Genomic DNA, 24831 nt, shown 5'->3' with positions numbered 1-24831 from the left:
TCTTGCCAGGCTGATGTTTTTCTTTCCTTTCACTTTTCATGTTTTGCTGTTGTTGAGCCTCCTGGTCTGACTGACTTACTTTGTAAGAGATGACAGGATGAGAGAGTAATGTGTGCTGGGTATAGGGAATATGTCTTAATAATGTGTCTTCCATGGCCATTTCCCCCCCTTGCAGTTGCAGTCCTGTTTCTAAATGGGATGTCAGGCTCCAGAATGGGGAGGAGGTCTTAGATGATCTTCTTATTCCCTTGGTTCATATTAAATCTGTTTTCCCTGTTCTGTGCTGTAGTGTCAAAACCAGGGGCAGTACAATTAATACTGGATCTGCCAGTCTTTGGTGGGATATTGGAGGTTTTAAGATAACATATTCAAAGCCATGTTCAGTTTGTACTCTGTCCTGTTTTCCTGGCTCCAGGCAGGCAGCTTGGGAGATGGAGAAGACCTGGTGATAAGGGAGAACATTCTGTCTTTGCTGGACTTCTCTTCTTGCTCATTCGCTGTGTTTAACCTCGCTGTTGTTTTGCAGGGGCAGGAGGAGTGCAGGGGGGTGTTATTAATCATAACACCAGGTCCCAGACTTCAGCTCTGGATGGAGCCACCACAACGAGCACCAGCACCACCACTGCAGCAGCAGGAGGATCTGAAGTCACTGCTGCTCCAGGGACCCTCAGTCAGGGCAAATCGGTGGTTATCAGCACCATGGCAACTGCCTTGTCCACCAGGAATGGCAAGATCGGGACCACGACGGTGCAGACTTTGAATGGGAGTAACGTGGTGATGAACTCTCACCACACAGGAAGTGCTGCTTTCTCTGGGACTCCTGTGACCGCCAACCCCGCTCCTGCACCTGCTGTCGCCCCTCTCGTTAACAATGGACCCGGATCCGTGGGGAAAGGAAACGCTGTCAATGCTGTTTTACCCTCAGCTTCCAACACTGTCATCCAGACTTCTTTCCTTAACACTGCTGTGTCCTCTGCGTCCTCCTCCTCGCCCACAGTGATCTCCTCGCAGCCGCCGGCGAGCGTCGGCGCCGGGGCGCCCACGGTGACGCTGGTGAGGCCCCCCATCCACACTGCAGGACCCACGGTGGCTGCAGCTGCTGCAGCCACTCAGAACGGGAGCAATACTGTGATCAATTCAACCATCAGTGTGGGGAGTTTTCCTGCTGTTGCCACAGCCACTGTGGGATCTGGAGTTTCCCTCCAGACGTCGCTTGTGAACAGCCAGTCTGGTTCCAGCGTGCCAGCAGCTCCTGCCACACAGGTCATCAAATCTGAGTCTCCTAAAACTATAGTGCAGGCAGTGTCCCAACAGCAGACGCTGGCTACTGCTGGCCAGCCCAGTACTACAGGGGGTAACATGATTATTGGGCAAACTATGCAAGCTGGGCTCTCCAATGTTGCTCCCAATCCTGGTGGGATACCTCCTGCAGCTCCTGGCACCCCCACAGGAATGGCTAAAGGCAGTGCCAACACAGTGGCACAAAGTCTGCCAAGGACTCCAACACCAACTACGAGTGGAATCAGAGCAACTTTGACTCCTACAGTTTTAGCACCTCGTTTGCCTCAGCCACCTCAGAATCCGACTAACATTCAGAATTTTCAGTTACCACCAGGTAAGTCAGAGGATTGAGGGGTTTTATTTTGGAAGTGTGTATCTTGCAGGGAGGGAGGAATCCAAGTAAGATTCTGTGCCATTGAATTGTGAATTGTGGAAAGGCATGACCTGTAACAATGAGAATGGTCTGGTGTTGAGTAGTAGCAGCATAGTAGCATTCCACTACTTAGTGTCTGATTTTGGGTGACCAGAAAGTCTTTTCAGCTGTAATTGAAAATAATTCTGCCTGGTATCTTTGTTCCAATGGGAGTGTAGATGAAGCTGCAAACTGCCAAAGTGTGACAATGGAACATTATCTAATGAAATGTTGTTATTTCATTAGCACAACAGACATTTTGAATTTTCAGGTGGTTTTGTCAGTTTGTAACCTTTATGTGCTGCTTGGCTCCCTCCTGTCCCTGCATGCCCCCAGTACCAGAGAGCTCTCATGAACAGAGAAGCAGCAGATACAACACATGAAAACTGCCTACTTTGGCTTTAAATACCTTCAAAGTCTGACTTAAAAACTCACAGATTTGAAGCTTATGATCATCTTTTTAGTCACTGGCATTCTGATACAAAAGACAGACTTCCTATGTCCTTACCTCACCCTGTTGTGTCTAGGGCTGCAGCTTTTGTAGTAGCTAGTCTCATGCTTAGTGCTGAGCACCTCTGGACAAGGAATCTAGTCCTGAACTCAATGGATGTGTGAAAAGCAGGATGAGAAGCATTTATTTCCTTAGAATTGTTCTGTCCCTCCTTAAATATCCCAGATTTGGAGATTTAATGTTACATATTTGCTATTATTCTTGAGACAGGCTTGTTGCTTGTCTCCACGTTGATTTTTAACTGCAAATACTTGTGTGAACCTACACACTGCTTCATAACAATACCTACAAGGGCTGTGTTCTTAGTGCTCACTGTTTTCAGGGCAGTATGCAAAGAGCAGCAATTGAATTTTGCTACTAACACTGAATAAAATTGGTGATGGTTTTAGTAGGTGGTCTTAGTAAAATGCAAGTGGTCTTAGTAAAATACATCTCTTGGAACTCCTGACCAGCCTCAGAGCAATGCACCTGTCACATAAAGTAGATCAGGAATTATGTGCTGTGTTACTAAACTCTGTGTTTTTGTGTGATATGCTCTCTGTGCTATGGGATGCCATGTAGTTTGATGAAGTCTGTCAAATATTCTGTGTATCCAAGTACTAACTGGTACAAATATTCCTCTTTTTTTTCCTGTAAAAGATTATTCCATATATGAGTAATTTGAATGACATCTTGCTAATTTAAAGAATAGCAGTAAAATTCAGGTCTTGAAGTTGTGGTGCTTGATTTGAAGCCTGTAAATTGATAGGTTGGAAAAGCCTTATTTTATTTATTGCCATATTGTATCAAAGGATTGATCCATTTTAGTCTAGTGCCATTTATGCCTACATTTTTTGTTAATACTGCATTATAAACCTGATTATGAGGGGAAATACTACTGTGGAATCCAGTGGGACCTTTTTCCAGGTAGCTGATGTTTCCAGACTGCCACAGCATCCTGAAATGTGTTACTCTTGGAAGCAGCATTGCCAGTCCTTAAGCAAAATTGGACCATAAATTGTTCCTTTGGAGTTCTTGATAGATCAAAGTAAAACAATACAGGTTCTAAGAACTTGGATTTTTATGAAGCTTTTTCTTTTTTCTGTCCTACACTTAAAGAAATATTTATGACTTCAAAAGAATAAGCATGACTTAAAATAAGCAAGTATATATGACTGGATTCATAGAGGTTGGAAACTGAGTTCTTGCATGATAAGATTTAATATTGAAAAATATTTTTTTTTTAGTGGAACTGATTATTTTTCTTTTACATTGCTTTAGTTGGTTTTTTATACTTTGCAAAAGTAACCAGCATTGAAAATGCCTTGCATAAACCATCTCTTTCAAAACACTTAAGAATTGGTGGGTGCTGGGCTCTTCCAAACATCTCTCAGGGCCAAGCACCTCTGCAGGTACACTCATAGTGAAAGGAGAATAGGTGGCTGTGCTTGTGAGATTGTGTTTTAAATACAGGTTTTTGGAGGCAGTTTGGTGCTGTGAAGCTGCAGCTGCAGTGCCTGTGTGCTCTGCACTTACTGCATTCATTGAATTTGCATTCACAAGTTTGTTTCTAAAAGTTAATAGTAAGAGTTTGTGTGACAGTGCTTGGAGCAGTTTGAAGTCATACACTGCACACACAGCTTTTCACACCAAGAATTACCAACACTTCAAAAATTCTGATGGAAGGTTTGACCATGACAGCACATGTTTTACTGTTATTTTCTTATCCAGAATTACTGTTTCTAGCTCTCCAAAGTACAGTTACAGTGTCAAATGTATGGAAAGCAGAATGTAAAATGTCAGCAGGAGTTAAAAGCTGGGACTTGAAAATTAAAAACCTTACAAGGTTTTCTTTGAAAGACTGTGTGGAAAATAAACTCCATCAATGGTGTTTAAAATATATTACTATTGGAATAATGCTTTGTATTGCATCAAGGCAAACCTTGACTGACCAAATTGGAGATGTTTGAAGAGCCAATGGGCCATAATTGTTGTGACCTTACTGGGTTTTGGTGTATTTCTTCTCCGAGGAACTGAGCTGTTGTATCTGTGTATTAATGATGGTTTTCCACTTTGGCATCTTTGAGGAAGGGGATTGTTGTCCTTAGTCTTTTCTGCAGTAGCCTGTGTTTGGGACTTTGTGCTCCAGTTGGACAGATTTGGGTAATGATGGTCCCAAAATAACCTTATTCACACCCTCTTAGAAAAGAGATGGAAATACTGTGAAATAATTTTGTAAGGGGGTAGGAACAAAAGTTTACACAACACTGCCTTAAGGATGCAACACTGCTGAAAGTGACTGGAAATGAATTGAATGAAGCTCGTTGTTTCTGAGTACTTCAGTAATGAGAAATGTGTTATGTGCAATCTATGGTAAGAGGTAGAAAATCAGTGAAAAGTGGTAAGTCAGTGTTCCATGGTTAGAAGTGCTCAGAAAAGTCTGCAGAAAAGTATAACTGGGATAATTCACTAAAATTTATCTTTTGCATTGTAAGAGTGTGTACAGTGTTTGGAGGTCATTGCTGACACAGGGTAGGATCACCTTGTAAACTGACAAAACTTGGGTACTTTAAAATAATTTTTGTAAACCCCACCTTGTCCAGCAGTGCTGTGGTACAGGCCCAGCATGTGTGAGTTTATGCTTACCTAGCACTGCTGTCAGCTTGGGGTTCAAAGATTTGATTTCCCTTCTTGCAAATTTGTGTTGCTACTGTCTTCTCCTTTATCTTTATGTACAAACACCTCATAATAAATTTTTAAGGTGTCTGCTTAGAGAAAGAAGCAGATTGGTGAGTGCTGAATGTATGCAGTCAGAGTAGCATAGAGCAGGTAGGTCTGGCCAGTTTTCTCCACTAGCTTAGATGAAATTGAAATCTAGAAACTTTCACTTCCCTCTATCCCTCTCTTTTCTTTTACCTTCTGAATGACTGTTAGTAGTTATGAAAATTTGGTGGCTAGATCATAAAGACTGGTGTTTTCCTGATTAAATATGGTTTGGTGACATGTGGTCCTGTTTGAAGATAGCAAATGGGATGGCATGTCATCATGGTTTTTTTTTTACTTCTACAGTCATGACCAGTCTTCCCACTAGCAGTGGTACAGTTCTGCAGCTGTTGTAGAAGAGAATTGTTTTGCCTTGTATCTAAAAATAAAACTTCTTTATTACTTTCCCAAAACTCACTTGGATCTGCCAGTAGCTGATGGTAGGGGATGAGACTACAGATTTCTTTGTTGCTTTCTATCTGAAGGGCATCTCGTGTGCCTTTTCTGTGGTGAGGGCAGGATGGGCCTTTTATAGATGAGAAACTGCTGTTAAAGAGGCCCCTTGAACAGTGGGGTGTTCCAGAGTTCTGAACTCCAGCCCTGGTTAAAACTTAGCATTGATGCTTCCCAGAAGCAAAGGATTCCTGAAGGAGCATCAGGGCTCTGCATCTGCTCATCCTGGGAGATGGACAACATGAATGTGCACACTCAAGGTTTTCCTCATGGTCTTAGAGGCTCAAAACTTCATTTGGTATTAAATTTGACCTTTTTTTTGTAGAAACAGATTGGTTTTTAGCTTGTGAATCCTATCCAAGAAGGATTCTCACTCAGGCCATGGTTATTGTGGCTTTAGGATGGGAAAACTGCCTGAACCCATAATTTAAGTCCTTCTGACTTGAGCAGTTGTACTTTGGGAGCTGGAGTAACTGAAAAACAACTTCTGCAGGAGTAATTCTGTTTCCTTCAGTTGGGAGTTGGGGTAGTAGGTGGTTGGGCAAAGGAGAGTGGATAAAAATGGAGAAGGGTGGCAACTGAGAAGACTCAAAGCAAGCAATTTATGTAACTTTTTCATACTGAGTGCCTCATTCTTTGTGTTGCTTTGTACCTGAAACATGTACCTGAGCAGTCCCTGAAGGAATTAGGATGTGGATAGATGAGGAAATCATCAGAACCCCATAAAATAAGGACCACAGAAAGGACCAGGGGAAATACTATGAAGTAGTGGAATGTGGTTGTTTCTATTTCTCACTGACTATAAGCGAGTTCAAACATATCCTCATTACAGTTCCCTGTATGTTGCATGTGCTGCCAATATTATGCCTGTTAAGTGTGTTGGCATGGCTTGATTTTGTTAAAAATAATGTCTGCACTGCACCATGACAATGGGGGTTTCTTAGAGAACTTCCAGTATGTTTTACTTGCAAAGCATTTTACAAAATGTTGTAATCCTTGCAACCTGCCTGTGTGCTTGGTAAGTGAAGTAGTATAAACTCTGCTTTAGAGCTGGGGGAAAGAGCAAGTTAGAGAAGTTCTGACTTGCCCAAGGCCATGCAGGAATCAATATTTTGCCAGGATTAGAGCTTGGGAGTCCTGTACTTGGCTTGAAAAGCAGTATCTGTCTTTCTGGAAGATGACCATGGATCTCTTCTGCAGAACTCTTCTGGGTGCAGGGTGGATTTTATGTTCAAGTCATGCATCAGCAAAAGGAACATTCTGCTTTATTTGGAATCTGCTACATCAGATCTGCCATATGTCACCAGACTGAGAGTTGTGTTTGTTCCCATTGCACCTTCCATAACTGAGGACTCCTGAGTGCTTGGCTTTGTACCCCAAAGAGCCTCAGAGGGCTGTGCAGTTGGGGTTTCTGGTTCTGTTAGAAACAGTGTCTTGGTGTTGTGCACATCTGATAAGGCTGTGTCGTTAAGTGATGGGATCTAATGGGACTATAATTGTGATTCTGTTAAGCTGTGAAAGCTGTTAACTCTGATTATATATTGTTCAGTTCTGTTACGGAAAATACTGTTCCCAACAGCCTTTGGAAGTGTATGTATGGATATGTCTGTATGACCTTCAAATTGTGATCTTCTGGGGGTTTGGTATCACTAAGCTTGTGGTAAAGGTTATTGGTCAATAACCAGAAGTGATTTATTTCTCTGAAGTGTTTTGCACTCTGCAAGAAGTTACATGTTTTCCATCTCTGGAAATTTAAGCAGGTTGCTTGTGAAACCTTCTTGGTTTGAGGACCACAAATTTGAACGTTGCCCAGGATTTGAATCCCTTACTAACAGAGAATGCTGCAGCCCTGTGAGCAAAGTGAGGTGAAAATGCATGAGTTTGGCCACTGATAGGAGACAAATTATATCACAAACTCTTCAAATGAAGTATTTTGTTGTATGAGAACTCTTACTGTTGTCTGCCTTCCCTGTTTTGGGAAATGATAGGTAAATAGAATTCTTAAAAGTTGTATGAAGTAGTTCTAGAACACAGTTGAAAATACTGATATTTAAACTATCTGGGTTCAAGGAAAGAGAAAGTGCAGGTGTGTGGAAAGGTTGCTTTGTGTAAAAACTGTGTGATCAATACTGACTCTGCTCAGAAGGAACTGGACATAGAAGTCACTTAACACATTAAACATTTTTTGTTACTATGTTCATTTTTTTGACAGAAATCTTCAAAATCATAATTTTTACCTTAAAATATCTACTCTTGTCAAGATTATTTTTTGTTTTGAAACTTTATGCATGTTTGTAACTTCATTAATCTGTCTGAAGCTTCTTGAATTTGTTACCATTGCTTCATGTAAGGAAAAAAGGCTTTTGCTGATTGGAAGACTGTTAGCAAGTTTAGCTTTGTTAGGCACATTATCTCTTGTGAAAGAAGGTTTGGAGAGGTAGAATTTTGAAAATAGAGTTTCTCATAACTGAGAAGAAACACATGAATCTATGACAATGATAGAGAGGAGGTTTTAGTCCTGGTTAAAGGACAGTTATTTCAGGTGTGTTAGGAACCCCAAAGCTCTGGGTGAAGGAAGGCCAAACTAGGGAGAGATTGTTGCTCCCAGGTGACAAAGGGCTTTTTCTTTGCACAGCCACAGGTCTGTTCCTGTGTGCAAATAATTGTATCAGCTCTCTTGGATCTGCTTCCTTGTAAGAGAAGCAAAATTGCTGATACAGCCTGCTCTGTGTACAGGTTGTAATTAAACAGGTGTAAAGATTAAGTGATCGTCCATATTTCAGATTAAATGAGGTGTTGTTTTTTTTTTTTTTTTTTTTTTTTTTTTTTTTTTTTGCCATAGACACATGAATAGAGCTTTTTGTTTGTTTTAAACCTTCTAGGACAGTTTTACCTCTGCTTACTCTGGAAATTTTTACACCAGTTCTATTCTGTGGGAATTTCTTCCCAGAAATGCTGGTTGTCTTCTGGAGGTGCAGGTGTCTCAACTGAGAGCCAATTTTTTACCACAAACCCTCCTCTCTTGGAGTAATTCTCTTAATGTGTCTTTAGCATAAAATTTAATGTAAAAGATAATAATTGTCCTTGAGGTCTTATGTGTGCCTTTAAGGGTTTTTTAAAATAAAGAGTATTTTTTGTGAGAACAAAATGTTGATTGTTGTCACTGGATAATGGTATAGATGTATCAGTACTCAAGAAAGAGGTGATAATTATAGGGAATTGATACACCTGCAGTGAGATCTGTTCAGCACCTCAGTAGAGCTGTCTTAAGGTGTTGTACAAATGTATCTGATCTTTGAGTCTGTAACTGTTGTCAGACTCAAAATAACATTTTAAAACTATGGGTTTCTGTACTTAGGTTACCAGTAATCAGAAAGTTGCACTTTGAACGTCAAAGGCTGACGCTCAGCAAAATGTGTTATAAAATAGGTTAAATAGGGATGGTGCTTTTACTTGTATTTGTAGAGAATTTAGTGCAAGATCCAGTTTGATACCAAGCTCTTTTTGTGGGATTTGGAAAAGAATGTTGATGAAAATTAAGTAACTTTTTGCCATGCTAGATCTCTGTTTATAAATTTGACTTGTAACTTACGAATGTTATAAAACTTATGAATCTTAATTTTGATGTTTTTTCCCTTAAGATGTCTTACTAAAATGTATTTTTCAGTAACACATACCCAGCACCTAGACAAGGAATAACATAAAACTCACAGCAGTGTGTAATATTATTTTACATGACTGACATGACTGTCCTAAGATTTGTATTGAATTGAGTAAGCCTCTATCTTGTAAAAATGGTCTAACTTATGATTATAACCTGATTAATATATGCTTCTGAGAGTAGTTGAACTGTTAAAAGCTATCCCAGTGCTTTTGTGCAGAATAAAGCACGTGCTGGATAGACTGTGCTGACAACTAGTGCAGGTGAAAAATGTGTGCTCCAGATATCAGAGTATAAACAAAAGCCAAGCAATGAGGTGTGGTGCTGTGCTGGAGTCTTTCTGAGAGGGTTTGGGGGGCAGCAAGGCTGTGCTCAGCTGTCTGCACCCCTTCCTGCAGTTTATGAATCAAACATTTCTCTAAGGGAGGGCTCCATTCAGAGCCTCTCTCCCAGTGCAGTAACATCAGGTGCTTTTCCAGTCGTGGTGTGGCCAGTGGGGCCAGTTGTGCTCTCATGAGTCACAAGTGCCAGCTCCAAGGAGCAGCACTGGGCAATTGCAGCACCTGTGGCCAAAGAGTCCATGGAGGGGAGCAGAAGGGTGTTTGTGGAGGGATCGGTGGGGGAGAAGATGTCTAGAGGGAGGCTGACAGTGACTGAGCTGTGTGGAAGTTAAAAGACAAGCATGAGGAGTTATTAGTTTTTAACAGACACATGTGCAGTGGTGTTTGCAGAGGTTTTAAAGGTAGATGGGAAGAATATGGAAGTGTTCATGAACTGAGATTCAACCTCTTAGTTCCTTTCTTCCTTCCTTTTTTACCAGGGTATCATTTGATTTTCTTTCCTTCCCTGTCCTCCATGGGGGAGGGGGAGAAAGGCACTAATTATTTATAAGTGTTAGTCATACCCAGTCATTAAGCTTAGTCATTACTCAGGACTGTGCATTTGATGGTTAGTAAAAATCAAAACGAAACCTGATTTTGTTGAAAAGCATTCTGAATTCAAGCTTACAGGTGTGAAAATAATTCTCCTTCTGTGTTCAGACTAACCACAGAAGCAGAGCTACTTAATAAATGTTGCTATCAGCCAAATGGCATGTAATATCATGTCCCAGTTGATGGTTGCATTGAACTTGCAGGCGTAGTGTTTGGCATATTCTCAGAGCAGAAGAATTCTGTATGGGCAGTGAGAGAGGCATGAATTCCCAGAGGAGGATGTGGAGGGAATGTTTGTGCTGAGGCTGCCCTGGGGAGCTGTCAGTCAGTGGAATTGTCCAGCTCTGGGTCTCCACAGCTTCAGCTGGAAAGGTGCCATCAGCTAAAATTACAGAGAGTCTATACCTTGAGTAGGGCATTCACTGTGGGGACAAATTAAAATGAATGTGTTCTTGGTGGCTTCTCATGGACTTAGTTGTTTTAGGCTGTTGCATTCAAAGCAGTGATTTAAAGCATTACTCCTCATTCAGTATTTCTGTGCAGACTCTGGTAATAAATGCAAAGTAACTCAGCCTTCCCATTTCTTCAGGTGCTTGAGCAGCACTAATGTTGACACACCTTGGTACAAACAAACTGTCACAAATAAAGACAGGTTGACTTTTAAAACCTCCTATTTAAAATAAGAGACATAAAGAATTAGTGACACTTTATTTTGTGTCTTCCTTTCTCAAACCCAGATCTGATTTTGGTATAATTGCTTTGTTGTTTGATCTAAGTATATTGAAATTAATGGCAGAGCTGCATCTGAATTGCTTGGAGATCAATAATTAAAGCAATTGGTTTAGCTCTTGATAGTGTTTTTCTTAGAGCTGTTTCGACATCAGACAGATTTGTGTGATGATTGGGTTGCAATTTGACAGAGCACTCTGGTGTTCTAGCTTTGTATCCTTGACTAGAAAGGAATGTTAACACACTTTCAAGGAATTTAGCTTTCCAGAGAAGTCAAAATAGTTGCAAATCACATTGTTGTTGAAGCATTTGTTAATTGTTGCTATATAAAATGATGCATTTTCCAGAACAATTCTTACACGCCTCTTCAAATGAGCAGGTAAGATTTTTTACATATGGGATCACTCTTAAATGCAGTGTCTTTTTGGCATTCCAACATTACATTATTCCTTTAACTATATTCTTAAAAGGTTTGTGAATCAATACTTTACAAATTATTCACTTCTTTACCTTTTAGACAGTACAGTTTTAGACAGTTAGTTGTGTTGTTTGAAACAGAACTCTTGCATGGACGAGTAAGCAAAAGCTTTTAAAATTAAATCGAATTTTTTGTCTATTGACTCTTCTGTAAGAAAAAACAAGCAGTTTTTCATAATGTGAACTTTTGTACTTGGTCTGTACAAAATGCAGGATTCTTGAGGATATTTGCAAACGTATCTTTCACCTGTGTTGACAACAATCAATCATAAATCAGCTGTTGAAGAATTGGTGTTGCTGAGACCATAATGGCTGGTTGGAGCCTGTGTGTGCAGGCTGGATAGAGCAGTGGTAACCAACAGTGCAGTGCTGCTGTTGTAGGTGGTATCTTAACTTTTAGGTGCTGTGTCTGGGTAGAATTCTCCTTTACTCCAGAGTGACATGAGTTGAAAAGGAAATGGAATTTGCTTTTCTAGTTCCTGTCTAAAACTCTGTGCCATGCCAATCTTCAGTGCCTATTGGGAGAAACTCCAAGTATTTTGTATTAGAGGTGCTCTGAAGCAGCACCTGACAGTCATGCCATGTTTTTTTTCATGGTGAGTTGTAGCAACACCCTGAGTGCAGCAGGTGCTGAGCATTTAACAGGTCCCTTTCCTTGGGCACAGGGTGTGCTGTGTGCTCAGCACAGCTGTGTGCAGAACCTCATCCTCCCAGCTTTGGGGTGCCCATTGCCCTGGAGCAAGGCATGAGGGCATTGGCACAGGTTTGTGCTGTGTGCTGGACAGCTCTGTCACTGCCTGGCAGTTTTCTGGAGCCTGCAGACCTGCAGCTCAGCAGGGAACATATCTGCCACTGCCTTGTGTTTGTGCAGCCTGGCCTCATCGTGCCAGCGCAGGGCAGCACTTCTGGAGCAGCTGCAGTCTCACATGGTCATGGGGTCATTTCTGATACCTCCTGATCCCTGCACTGTGGAGACTTCTCCTTAGGCACTGTGCTCATCCTTGTGGAGCTAAGGTGTCTTTATAGAAATCACAAAACAACCACGTTTGTTGATGAAACTTGAAAGCTCAGATTGCTGATGAGGCCAAAGGCTTTGGCAAGAAAGTTCAATTAGGATTTTTTCTGGATTTGTGCAGCACAGGTCTCCTGAGGTTCCAGGTACCTAAACTGAAGTGTATCTAATTTATACTTAACAGTGGTGCCCATTTCTTCTCAAGTACAAAGTAGTGTGTCTTCAATAACATCTAATCTGCACTTCTGTTACCATTTACAGTTCTGTTCTACCTGTCTTGATTTGTAATTCCTGTTTCTCATGAGTTGGTGTGTAGATGGTCCTTCATGAGCTGCTACTCATCTGGTTTGTTACAGAGGGCTGCTTTTTAATGTGTGTAAATAATTCTAAATCTGCTAGAAACTGTCTATTGTTAGGGAAGATTTCCTTAATGACCCATATTTTCACAGAGCTACAGTGGACTTGTAGACTTCTGTAGGTTCTTTCTGCTTTCCTTGGGCTTTCATTCCTGTAGAGTGGGAGTTTTGCAGGTGGATCAGTTACTGGTGGATTGTTGGACAGCATTGATGTCAGTACCAGGTTCTCTTTCCCTTTTCTGCAGTAAGGAACCCTGTCACATGTAGCACTTACTCTGGAAGCTCTTCCTGCAGCTTGTATTGGCAACTGTCTTTTTCTCCAGCTCTCACTCTGGTATTCCAGCATTTTTGTGTTGGAAAAATCTTAAAAACATTGTCCTTTTGTAAGGGTTTTGTCATTGTGGGTTTCTGTGTAACGTGATCCAATCAGTTACAGCATGGACTCAGCCCCTTGGCTTTGGATGGTTTTTGTGGTATGTGTGATAACTTGCATAAGCTTACACACACACTCACTTTCTCTTTTCTGCAACAGAATCTCTTCTGACAATACCAAAAGGATTCTCTCCTAAAGCTTTCTCCTGCTAATATGGCACAGCCCACTTAGGATTACTGTCAGATTTTTCTGCCATGTCAAATGTTTGCAGCATCTTGCCACAAATGAGTGTGTGCTCAAGAGCTTAAGGCCCAAAGGGCTTTGACGTGAGGATAACCTCTCAGTGAACTTCCCTGGCAGATCTAGTTAGGATTTGAAGGTTTGTCAGGTGTCAGTGCATTGTATGATCAATAACCTCCTTTTCTAGAGATGTTTGTAGGGATTTTTGGTTTCCTACACCAGAAGTATCAGTCCTCTGGTTATTCTTTCAGGCTTGGACATTCTTTATGAACACCAGCACATCTATTGATTCTTTGCTGCCTAACAGCTCTCCCTGACCCCAATTGTTTTTTCTTGGGAAGTTTATAGTTATATTTTTACTTTAGAAGAGAATATCCTCAGGAGGCTAGGAAAGGATATTCTCCATGCACTTTCAAGATCATACATCCATTAATTCTTCTGTTATGTCTCAGAAAAAAACAACTTATTCAAAGTCTAGATTAGTGATGGTTCTGACTTGATCTGGATTAACCATGAACTACATGGTGGGTAACGAGCAATATCTGTAAGCTTGAACCTTCTGTTCTTCTGTTGAGTGTGTGCATCAGAAAGAGAGATAATGTCACTTGGGATCAGATAGTGACAGATGATGTCACTGGGGATCAGGGTCCTGTGTAGGATTTGTATTTCACAGGTGGGAGTTTGGTCCTTGTACACTGTCAAGCCCTGTGAGAAGCACAAGCACACCTTGCTGAGCCCTCTGGTGAGGTGCTTGCCAGCTGGAGAGGGAGTCCCTCAGTGTGTCCCCATGGTATGGGTGGAGTCCCTGAGACATGGAGGGGTGACACTGGGATATGGAGTGTTACCCTGGAGGTGACACTGGGATATGGAGTGTTATCCTGGAGGTGACACTGGGATATGGAGTGTTACCCTGGAGGTGACACTGGGACATGGAGCTATCCTGGAGGTGACACTGGGACATGGAGCTATCCTGGAGGTGACACTGGGCTATGGAGTGTTATCCTGGAGGTGACACTGGGACATGCAGTGTTATCCTGGAGGTGACACTGGGATATGGAGTGTTACCCTGGAGGTGACACTGGGACATGGAGCTATCCTGGAGGTGACACTGGGATATGGAGTGTTACCCTGGAGGTGACACTGGGACATGGAGTGTTACCCTGGAGGTGACACTGGGACATGGAGTGTTACCCTGGAGGTGACACTGGGACATGGAGTGTTACCCTGGAGGTGACACTGGGACATGGAGTGTTATCCTGGAGGTGACACTGGGACATGGAGCTATCCTGGAGGTGACACTGGGACATGCTGCTGCTGGAGTGGCCTCCTGCTGGGTGTGGCTGTCAGAGGTGACACTGCTGCACTTCCTCAGGACACCGATGTGAAGGTGCTCCTGTGTCTGCACGTGGTTTTATCTCCCTCACTGGAAAGTCCAGCTCCTATAAATATTACTAATCAAGAGCTACCAGTTAAAACTGGTAACAAATCAGGAAACTGTTTTAGTTTGTTTTCTGCATGTAGGGGTTCTCTAGTAAGCAAGTAGTATGTGTGTGAAATTACACAGATATTCAGAATGGTGTGCAAAGGCTACAAAATATTTTATTAGTCTTCCTTATCATTCTGTTAATTTTTTTCTTTAGTTGTTGTTAAGCCAAACCATGTTTCAAAGAAAGAAGGAAGAGGGAAGTATTTGAAAAAAAAAATCTGATTTGTGTTTTTCTGATGTGTCCAATGGCCAGAACTCTTCGCTTTTTATTCCAGTGCATGATTTTACACATTTTATTAATTGAAAAAACACTAACAAAGAAAAAACCCCAAAGCACAACACTTTATAAATGGAAATGTCATTAGCAAATGGAATTACAAATAAGCAAGAGGCAAAGATGACCCTGCAGAATCATGCAGCGACATCACATAATGGTGGCATTTTCCATCCTGAACATTGTAAACAGGATTGATCTTCACTGCAAGAACATGTGGGATGACCATTGTATTGGTCAGGAGCACAACTCTGGCATCAGAAACAGCCAACTGAGTTTGTTAATCCTTCATTTGGAGCCATGATGAATTGTTTAATTCAAACTCAAATATGAACCTCTTTCAGGATTCTCTTAAGCATCTAACTTCTAACAAAAATGGTAATTAATTTTAATTTTAATTAGTTTTTTAATGAGAGACTTGGAAAGAATTCTTGAATGTTTGCATTTTTAATAGTGAATATGATTTTGGAGTACACGTGATCAGACTTTCTAGGAAAAAGAAGGCAGAAAGATATTTAAAATGGCCAGGTTTCATTGTCACCTTTTTCTAATTGAACGTTTCCTGTGATGTTGATTAGCTGTTTGATCTCAAGCAGTAATTAATCCATTAATCCAGGAACAAAAACCTGGTTGATAAAACACAAAGATGTTTTCTATCTTTAAATATGTTGCTAAATTTAATTGAAACAGTGAGATAAATTACACAATTCTAGCTGAATTCTGGTACCTGGTAGTCAGTTCTGGCCTGGTTCATTCAGCATTTGCAGCCTTATGCATTGGAATTTGAGGTTATGATACTTGCCTGTGTTTAAATATTTAAAATGTCAATTTTGGAAAGAAATTCCTTTTTCCCCACATGGGGCCGTCAGCCCTTCCTGTTCTTCATTGTCATGAATTGTTAACTGAGATTCATGGATGGATGGGGAGAGGGGGTGTTACAGTCCCACAGTGATTTTGTTTAAAAGTAGGTGATAAATGGGACTTATCTCCAATGACCCCTCTGAACTTCACTGAAAATCCACTTAATGCCAGCTTGGGTATAGTTTTGGGTTAGTGAGTTCCTGTTTTAGCTAATTGGGTTGGAAAAGAGTTTGTAGTTGGACTGTGGGGACAGAAGCTCAGAGAGCAGCTCCATCTCCCTTTTTAAAGAATCCCCATCAAGCTGGAGGGGTTTTGTGTTCAGTCAAAACTTCTTAGCCTGCCCACTGTAGTACTGGAGAACTTCTGCACACAGATTTCAAGTTCATCACATTCTGAATTTTTACACCTTTTCCAAAGCCACCCAGCTGCCAACAAGCTCACTTTCCAAGCAGTAAAATGTCTCATATCATCATACTGTGATTAAAGTTTATGCAGATGGTAGTAACTGTCTTTATGTTTGTATGTAGCCTCGTGTGTACAGGAATTTATCAGTGGTAGAGGCTGACTTAATGACATGTTAGAAACTATATAAACTAAAAATAACTGTGTATCAAATTTGAGTGGGAATGAAAGAACTATATAAATAACAACAGATATAAATGTGGCTTTGTATGAGTTACTTTTTTATTATGACTTCAATACTTGAAAGAAGTACTTCAGACTTCCTGGAGTTAGAAATCTAACAGGGTAGTGCTTAGAGTCAGGGCTTGAATTACAAATGATTGTTTTGTCTGTCTGCTGCCAAAAATTGAACTTTCTTGATATGTTTTCTAAAGCTCACATTAATATGCTTTTCAACTGTCTGTTTGAGCAGTTGTGCTATGTTAGTGTGTAGGCATGTTCTAATTTTGCATGTAGCTCAGGGAGAATATTTCATTGTTCAGATGTTGTGCTTGCACTTCAGGGGTTTTGAACCTTCACTTTGTGGTTATTTCCCATCTTTTCCCTGTCCTCATTCATATTTTGGGGTGCAAAGCAGTAAGCTGACCATACTGGTGTGTGATGCAGACACATTGCTGAGCTGGAGGCAGGAACAGGTATCACAGAGCTCTGAGCCACTGCCTGATGCCATAAAAGTCTCATCTGCAGGGGAGCTGCTTTGCCTTGGTGCTTTCCAATAACTTCAGTCACTTTTACACTGAGAAGGAAGTTTAAGCACATCCCCTCATCCAAAACTAGGTTTAGTGTTTCTCATGTTGCTTCTGTAAGGAGAAAAACACATAACTCTTTGAAGAATTTGGATGGCACATTAACTTTAGGATACCTTAGGGAGCTCCCAAACTGGTGAATTTTAGGAAAAAGGGTTTGTTGTGGGGTGTCAGTGTAGTTCTGTGGCATTGGAGGACTTTTGAAAGCTTGGCCATAGGGAATTCCATGGGTCCTTTTCAGCTGCTAGAAACTAAATAAGTACTCAAAAAGCCTTAATATTTGATGTTGACTTGAAAATAGCTCCTCTAATCAGATTTCCACTGTACTGATGATTTAGTTTATAATAATATTGAAGATTTCAACTGATTCAGCATTTAGCTGCTTCAGCTGATCGTTGTGAGGGATGACAAAAATGGGCAGTGTGAGTTCATTTCCCAAGATTTTATGTTTGCACATTGAAGAGGATGCCAGGTTCTTTTGGTGCAGGAATGAGATTGATGTAGTAGCAGGTCATTCTGTAGTATTTAAAATGTTCAATTTCTCTGTCCTTTGCCAGTAGCCCCTCCCCACAGTGTTAGGCTGATGCTGAGAATGCAGTGATGGTTCTGATGAGCAGCCCACAGCATCAAGCTCTGTGTTCACTATTAAGGTCTTTAAGTTTCCTCAGATGTGATGGTGGTGTGTGCCTTTGCTGTTTTAAAGGAAATACTTCTCCCTACATAAGTTACAGGAGAAGAAACTTTACTTTTTGGAATGGCTTGGAAAATAGTTTTTTGGACCTGACAGCTGAACAAAAAGTATTTACTTCTACAGTCTGCAGGATAATAAATAAGTTTCTCTCCCTCCTCCTTCCTACAGAAAAACCCTTTGAGGATATTTGTTTCTAGATATAGCACTTGCCCATAGCACTTTGTGGGTCCCACCTTAACACTTTTAAATAAGTTGTGATGGAAAGTCACATTTTGGATGTAAATAGTTTAACATCTCTGTGTGACTCTGCTTCATTAATGTAGAGAGTGTAAGGAAAAAATTAGGGGCAAAACAACTAAGACTTTTCTTTTGAACTAATTTTTGTAGAAATCAGTATATGAATTTTTGCAAAACTGTCCAAGAAAACTGTTTAAGGCGTTGTCTGTAAACATTTCAGCACTTCACCAGAATAGAAAAGCAAATAAAAGTTTGATTCTTTTGAAGTAGTCATGCTCTGAGATGCAATAGACCACATCTCCAGATACTGTTGGGGAGTGTGTATGGGCTTTTGATTCACTGAACAACACTTAAGAAAAACTTTCTGATTTCACTAGTGCCTCTTGATTTTCATGGTGAAGGTTCTTCCTGTAGCTGCTCAGAAAAGCCAACTCATTTTGAGTGCCCAGTTTGTTTCCTTAGGTGGCTTTTCCAGAGCTGATGAGGTCCTGAGGCTCTCAGGGAGCGAGTGAGGCAAGCTGAATGAAGGAGCTCTTGGCACACAGTTCATGTTGTCCAGATCCTGTTTGTGCCTTCAAGGAAGAGAGAATCACATCTGAAATTCTGCCTGTTAAATTCTGCTTCCCTACAGCTACCCAGTGGGGTTAAGTGTATTGATCTGAGTGACTGAGCAGGGAATGACTTCCTCATTTCCCTCTCTGTTTTATTTTTCATTTGGGGTGTAACATGGCACAGTGCAGTCTGTTGCTGATGCACATGAGAGAAATTATGATTTTATAGCCACTTTCATTACTAAATTGGTTATGGGAAATTAATTTAGAACTTAGACAATTGTGTTGCTGTTGATGGTGAAGCCTAGGTTTGATTATTTTTCTTCCCCTCTTAAAGACAAGCTAACAGGCATCTTGCATAATGGCAGGATTTTCTTCTATTTGTAGTATCTCATAAAACAAATTTCTTAGTAAGGAGCAGGTAGGATTTTTACAGGATCATTTTGACTTCTGTCACATGGAATATTTGTGGTTGGGGCAGATACACCTCACTGTGTTCTGTACACACCATACTAAGCATTTAGATAGAGTATTTCTGAAATTAAGTTATTCTAGACAAAATACAATAATGCAGCTGGGTATTTGACTTTCATTCTAAACTTCTCTTTCTAGCTGCCTAGTCCTTCACTAGTACATTAATTCCATATGTACCCAACTTGAATTACAAAAAACAAACAGAAAAGTGTGTTCTTTGATATTTGCAAAGATGTGTTCTTGACCACTCTTCTTTTGCAGGCATGGTGCTGGTGCGCAGCGAGAACGGGCAGCTGCTGATGATCCCCCAGCAGGCCCTGGCACAGATGCAGGCCCAGGCACACGCCCAGTCTCAGCCTCAGAACACTCTGACTCCTCGTCCTGCTACACCTACCAGTGCACCCCCAGTGCAGATATCCACAGTGCAGGTCAGTCCAGCTGCTAAAAACTGTTCTGTGCAGAACACAGGAGGAAGTAAGGTGTGATACTAGTGAAGAAACCATAGATCTAACTGGGATGTACAGCCTGTTTATAGATTCACAGAATCTCAGAATTGTTTGTGTTGGAAAGCTGTTGGAAGGGGCCTTAAAGCTCATCCAGTTCCTGACATGGGCAGGGCCACCTTCCACTAGACCAGGTTGCTTCAAGCCCCATCCCAACCTGGCGGAGTCCACACCTCTCTGGGCCACCTGTGCTGGGGCCTCATCACCCTCAGAGCCAGGAATTTCTTCCAAATAGCCAATCTAAATCTACTTTCCACAAGGCATAGGCATTGCATTGTGTTCCTAATTCTGTTACAGCTTGGCTGTTACTCATCAAAAATATTTTTACATATCTGAATCTCATTAAGTTGAAAACTTTGATATAAAGGAGACCATATATGGTTAATGTGTACAACTGTTCTCCCCAGAATAAATACAAGACTAAAAGAAAAAAAATTATGTGGATATATGTACACCAAGATTTTTGACAGTTGCATTAAGTTCAAGACTGAAAATCCTTCTTGGAGTTCCATAGTGCTTCAGATGCATTCTTTGCTATTTGCAATAATGCAGAATCAGAACACCAGATAGAGCAGTTGGTATGTAACTATAGGCACTGATATATTCATAATTTTTTTCCCCTCTTCCTCAGGCTCCAGGAACACCCATTATTGCACGACAGGTGACACCAACTACTATCATCAAGCAAGTGTCTCAGGCTCAAACCACAGTGCAACCCACGACCACGCTGCAGCGGCCCCCGGTTGTGCAGGTGGGTGTGTGGGGAAGGGATGTGTGCCTGGGACTGCCAGCCACACAGGACAGGCAATTGCTCAGTGCAGGGAAGAAATGCCTTCTGGATTAGCCTTTCTAAAACATCTGCAGGTCTCAGTGTATGTTTTGGATGTACAGGTGTAATTTTTTATATGTATATTGCTATTGTTTCATATTACACCTGTACATATCTCCATTTAAAGGTATTGTGTTTGTAGTTTGTACAGTCACAGAGCTGACTGAAATGAAATACCTTTATGCTTTCTGCTTAAAGGAGGTGACAGGAATTCCCCTTGGGTTTTGGGCTGTGGTGTTATTCCTGTGGTGGATCTGCAGCCCTCTGAATTCTGCAGTAAAATTTACAATTGCAAAGATGACTGCACTGGCAGCCTTCTCTTCCTGAAGCCTTCTCCCTTTCACACGAGTCTGCTTTGGTCTGTGTCCTCTGGAGACTGATAACTCACAGAGACTGATGTCAGTCTGGGCTGCCCTCCCTTCATTTTGGGCTTGCTTGGGCATTTTCTTTGAGATGTCAAGAGTTTGAAAACCAGTGCAAGAGTGTGAAATTCTCCACATGGCTTCCAGGCAGCAGTGATACAATATGATTGCTGTCACCTAATCTGTCTCATTGTGCTTTCTTCATCCTTTGAGTAGACAGGATTAGAGAGTTTTAATTTAAAACATGCAGGTTTTGCTATGCATTCAGTTAACCTTTTTCCCCTCAGAGAGCCTTTCCCTATGCCAGTGATCTTTCTAGATCTAAGAGTTAATTTACCTAACTGAGCCTCCTTAATTTGCACTGCTGTTATACAGGACAAAAAAAACACCCCACCATCATTCCATCTGCATATTTTGTGCTGTAATGAGCACACCATGGACTTAATTTATCCTGATTTCAAAAAAAAAAAAAAAAGAGAGAAATGAAATCCTTATCTCCCTTAGTTTCTTCCAAAATACCAATAAAGTTAGCTTTGGCAGCAGGGGAGCCTCTTTTTTTTGGTGCATCTTTATATAAAGAGCAAGTTTACAAATGATTTGTGAACATTCTGAGTGTCAGTTGTAGCTTGGAAGGAATTTGTCTCTCAGTCTGGGTTGTTGTTAATAATTAGACTGTTGGAAGCCCATGAATGAGCTGTGTATGTGAGAGGATCTTGCTTGTAATTGTGATTGTTTGGAGCTTTTATTTTTACTTCAGATTACCAATTTGTCTACAAAACTAGGAAAATGTTTTGTCCTGTTGTTTATCACAAAGACCTTGATAAGACCAAAGCTTTTGTGTCAGTTGTGCCTTTTTAGAAATTCCTCTCTTTGGAAGTGGCATTTAATGAAACAGTCAAAAAGATAAATTGAATTCACAGGAATTCAGCACTTGTTTTAGCTGAGGTTTGGAGGCCCACTGGCTGAGATTATGTTTATGGTGTTTTATTCGGTGACCAAAAGTCGCGCAATTTTTAATCAACTTTCGGTCCCGTTCCGAATGTTTTTAGTGCCATCTGGTGGCCATTTCCTTCCACTGCACCAGAGCATGAGCAACTTATTTATAGCAGCTGTGAAAAGTGTTCCACTGCCCTGTGCCTCATCTTCTGTTGGATGGCTCAGGAAAACAGGCTCTTGATACATTCCACGGAGAATAATATTGTGTTTTTATACTCTGCAGCCTCAGATCGTTCTGGGTGGTACTGCACAAACAACCACGTTGGGGACAGCAACAGCTGTACAAACTGGAACTCCTCAGAGAACAGTGCAAGGGACAACAGCCACCTCCACTGCTGCCACAGTAAGATTCTGAGAAATGTAACATCTATTTTTGTCCACTCACATATGCATGGTGTGCATATACACATACTTGTAAACACAGATGGGAGTGGAGATTAGTAAAGATGCAGGAATCCTGTGAGCTGTTGACCTTGAAAAGGTAAACTTTAATAGAACAAGGTGTGGGTACAGGTCATTTGAATTTTGATAGGTGTCAAAGTGTTTTTGTTTCTGTAACAGTATTAAAGCACTCATTTAAAAGTACATTAGATGTATTTTATAGAACAGTGAATTGTTCAGCACTGCAGAGGAGAACCACTATAAGAAAGGATAAACAATTGCACTGATTGATTCAAACTGCATGTTTCCAGGATTGCAAAATCCAGGGAGAATCCATGTGCTGTGCACTGTGAAACAACAGCTTTACTATTTTTTGTCCTGCTAAAACATGTATTTTCCCATGTACCATGTGCCATTCTTAAAATACTTGGTGTTTCCTCATTTCATGGAGAATCACAATTCCTTAAATTTTGGTAAGAAAAATGTACAATATATATGAGTATATGAAGAAAAATAATAATCTCAGTCTGTTTATGTTTTAGTGTGAGGGACATGTATGTATAAATATTACTCTGTCCTCGTGAACTAAAGGACTTTATTTCATGGAGTATACGGTGAGATCATGTATTAAGAGAAGTTTGTCTTCCTTTCTCTGATTGTTTTCCTTCTACCCTTCCTTCTCAGGAAACTATGGAAAATGTGAAGAAATGCAAAAACTTTCTGTCCACATTAATAAAACTGGCATCATCTGGAAAACAGTCCTCAGAGACTGCGGCTAACGTGAAGGAATTAGTGCAGAGTCTGCTGGTAAGAAAAGTTCATCAGAAGTTGTTAAATACAGCATCTGGGCAAATTCAGACTCAAAACTTGTTTGTTGGTGTTGTTTTTTTTTTTTTTTTAATTCTAATTTTTTTTTTTAATTAGTGGCTGGGGTTTATAAAATTTGAGCTAAATCAAATCCTTGCCTGATGCTAATATAAAAGCTTGACATTTTTAATATTTATAGAGTGAATGCTAGTATTGCTTAGCCTACTTGTTAGCAACCTTTTAAGTTGTGGTTTTGTGTATTCCATCATGCAGTAACCAGAGGTCTTCAGATCTTATTACCTGAAATTTGTAGTAAAGTTGGTTACTACCATAAAGCTGCTGGTAACTAAAAATAGTGAGAGATGATAAAAACACCTAATTTCAGTGTGTTCCCAAGTCTTTTTTTTTTTTTTTTTTTTTTTTTAGTGTTGGATAGTTATAAAAATTAATTTCTACAAGTTTGTTCATTTGAGTTTTCTGTTTTGAAGGATGGAAAAATTGAACCAGAAGATTTTACCAGTAGGCTCTACAGAGAACTTAATTCTTCACCTCAACCTTACCTTGTGCCTTTCCTGAAGGTAACTTATCTTCACTACTCTTCCTTTATCTCTGTGCTTGTATATCAGCTGCAATGAACACAAGCACATCCTTGCCATTATAGATGGAATTCCAAAATTAAGTTAAAGGAAGTTTTAAATGGTGCCTGATTAGGCTTTTGCTCCCTTAAAAATACTTTTTGTGTCTTAGTTCCTAGAGTTTGTTACTGTGATTCATTGGCACAGTCAGTAATGTAACTTCTACCATGGTGACACATAGTAGCTCTTTTGAGAAATCTGGAAAGTTTTCTTTCTGTGACTTAAGCCACAAAGCTATGAATTGATTTATTGCTCTCTTTTTAGTCTTAGAAAGCAAAGGGATTCAGTGATATAGAAAATTGTACCTTCTGGGGAAGTTTTGCCTGTGCTGTAAACTCATTTGGAGAAGCAGGAAATTTGTCATCTTCCAATGATAAATCACATTTGACATAAATTTTATAGTAGTTCAGCAAATCTCAAAATAATATTTATTGCAGAACATTTACCATCAGTGAAATCAGTGAAAATACAACAGCACTGAATTGTAAGAATGTAACTGCTTGACTAATGTATGATTATGGGATGGAGTTGTAGGTGTGTGTTGACATTTCTGGGTTCTTAAATGCTTGTTCAACCTTGAGCTGTTCCTGAGGACAAAAACTGTTGCCATAAGAAAACGACTAATTTAAGAAGCCACCAAAACACTCTGGTCTCTGTTGAGCTATTCTGAAATCTCCCCTGGTGTTCCAGTGTGACTTTTAAGCTGTAGGACAACAGTCAAGAAAGGCAGCATGGGCTTGGGTTGTTAAATACATACCAGAGGTTCCAGGTGGGCTACATAGCCTAGATGCCCATGATATCCAGAAGGTATTGTCCCTCTGTCCTGCTTATTAAACAGGAGCAGGTTGGTATTTCTGTGTGCTCACCTTTCCTCAGGTGTGCACACACCGATCCAATGGACTGAAACAGAACACAATGCTTCTTGACAATTAATATTAAACAAATCAACCAAACTCTTTCCTTTCCCCTTTTCAGAGGAGTTTACCTGCCTTGAGACAGTTAACACCAGACTCTGCAGCTTTCATCCAGCAGAGCCAGCAGCAGCAGCAGCCCACGACGCAGGCGACGATAGCCACGATCCCGTCGGTGACGTCCGTGCTGCTGAGCTCCTCGGTGCAGCGCACGGCGGGCAAGGCCACTGCCACTGTCACCAGTACCCTCCAGCAACCTGTCATCAGCCTCACTCAGCCCACACAAGTTGGTGTCAGTAAACAAGGGCAGTCCACGCCACTGGTATGTGAGCTGGAGTGCAGCGTTGGTTGTTGCACAGGGGTTTTTTGATAGTTCTTCTTAAGTTGGTGGTTTGGCTCGGTCAAAGATCTGATTAAAAAAGTATAACTTAAATTGCATCTTGGTT

At 40.7% G+C, this 24831-nt stretch overlaps 1 protein-coding gene across 1 annotated transcript in view; it reads left to right on the top strand.

Annotated features, from left to right (window-relative positions):
- Nucleotides 1-24831, top strand: part of TAF4 (TATA-box binding protein associated factor 4) — a 36394-nt gene that overhangs the window by 1721 nt on the left and 9842 nt on the right. Inside the window, exons 2-8 of the mRNA XM_059481045.1 lie at nucleotides 527-1615; nucleotides 19223-19389; nucleotides 20096-20215; nucleotides 21875-21994; nucleotides 22717-22839; nucleotides 23328-23417; nucleotides 24450-24707. Of these exons, the coding sequence (XP_059337028.1) occupies nucleotides 527-1615; nucleotides 19223-19389; nucleotides 20096-20215; nucleotides 21875-21994; nucleotides 22717-22839; nucleotides 23328-23417; nucleotides 24450-24707 (1967 nt within the window). The remainder of the gene's footprint in view (nucleotides 1-526; nucleotides 1616-19222; nucleotides 19390-20095; nucleotides 20216-21874; nucleotides 21995-22716; nucleotides 22840-23327; nucleotides 23418-24449; nucleotides 24708-24831) is intronic.

The sequence above is a fragment of the Ammospiza nelsoni genome, chromosome 12, assembly GCF_027579445.1.
Source record: "Ammospiza nelsoni isolate bAmmNel1 chromosome 12, bAmmNel1.pri, whole genome shotgun sequence".
Classification (NCBI taxonomy): Eukaryota; Metazoa; Chordata; class Aves; order Passeriformes; family Passerellidae; genus Ammospiza; species Ammospiza nelsoni.
The sequence above is the reverse complement of the archived record's forward strand: the minus strand, read 5'-3'. Positions and strand labels throughout refer to the sequence as shown.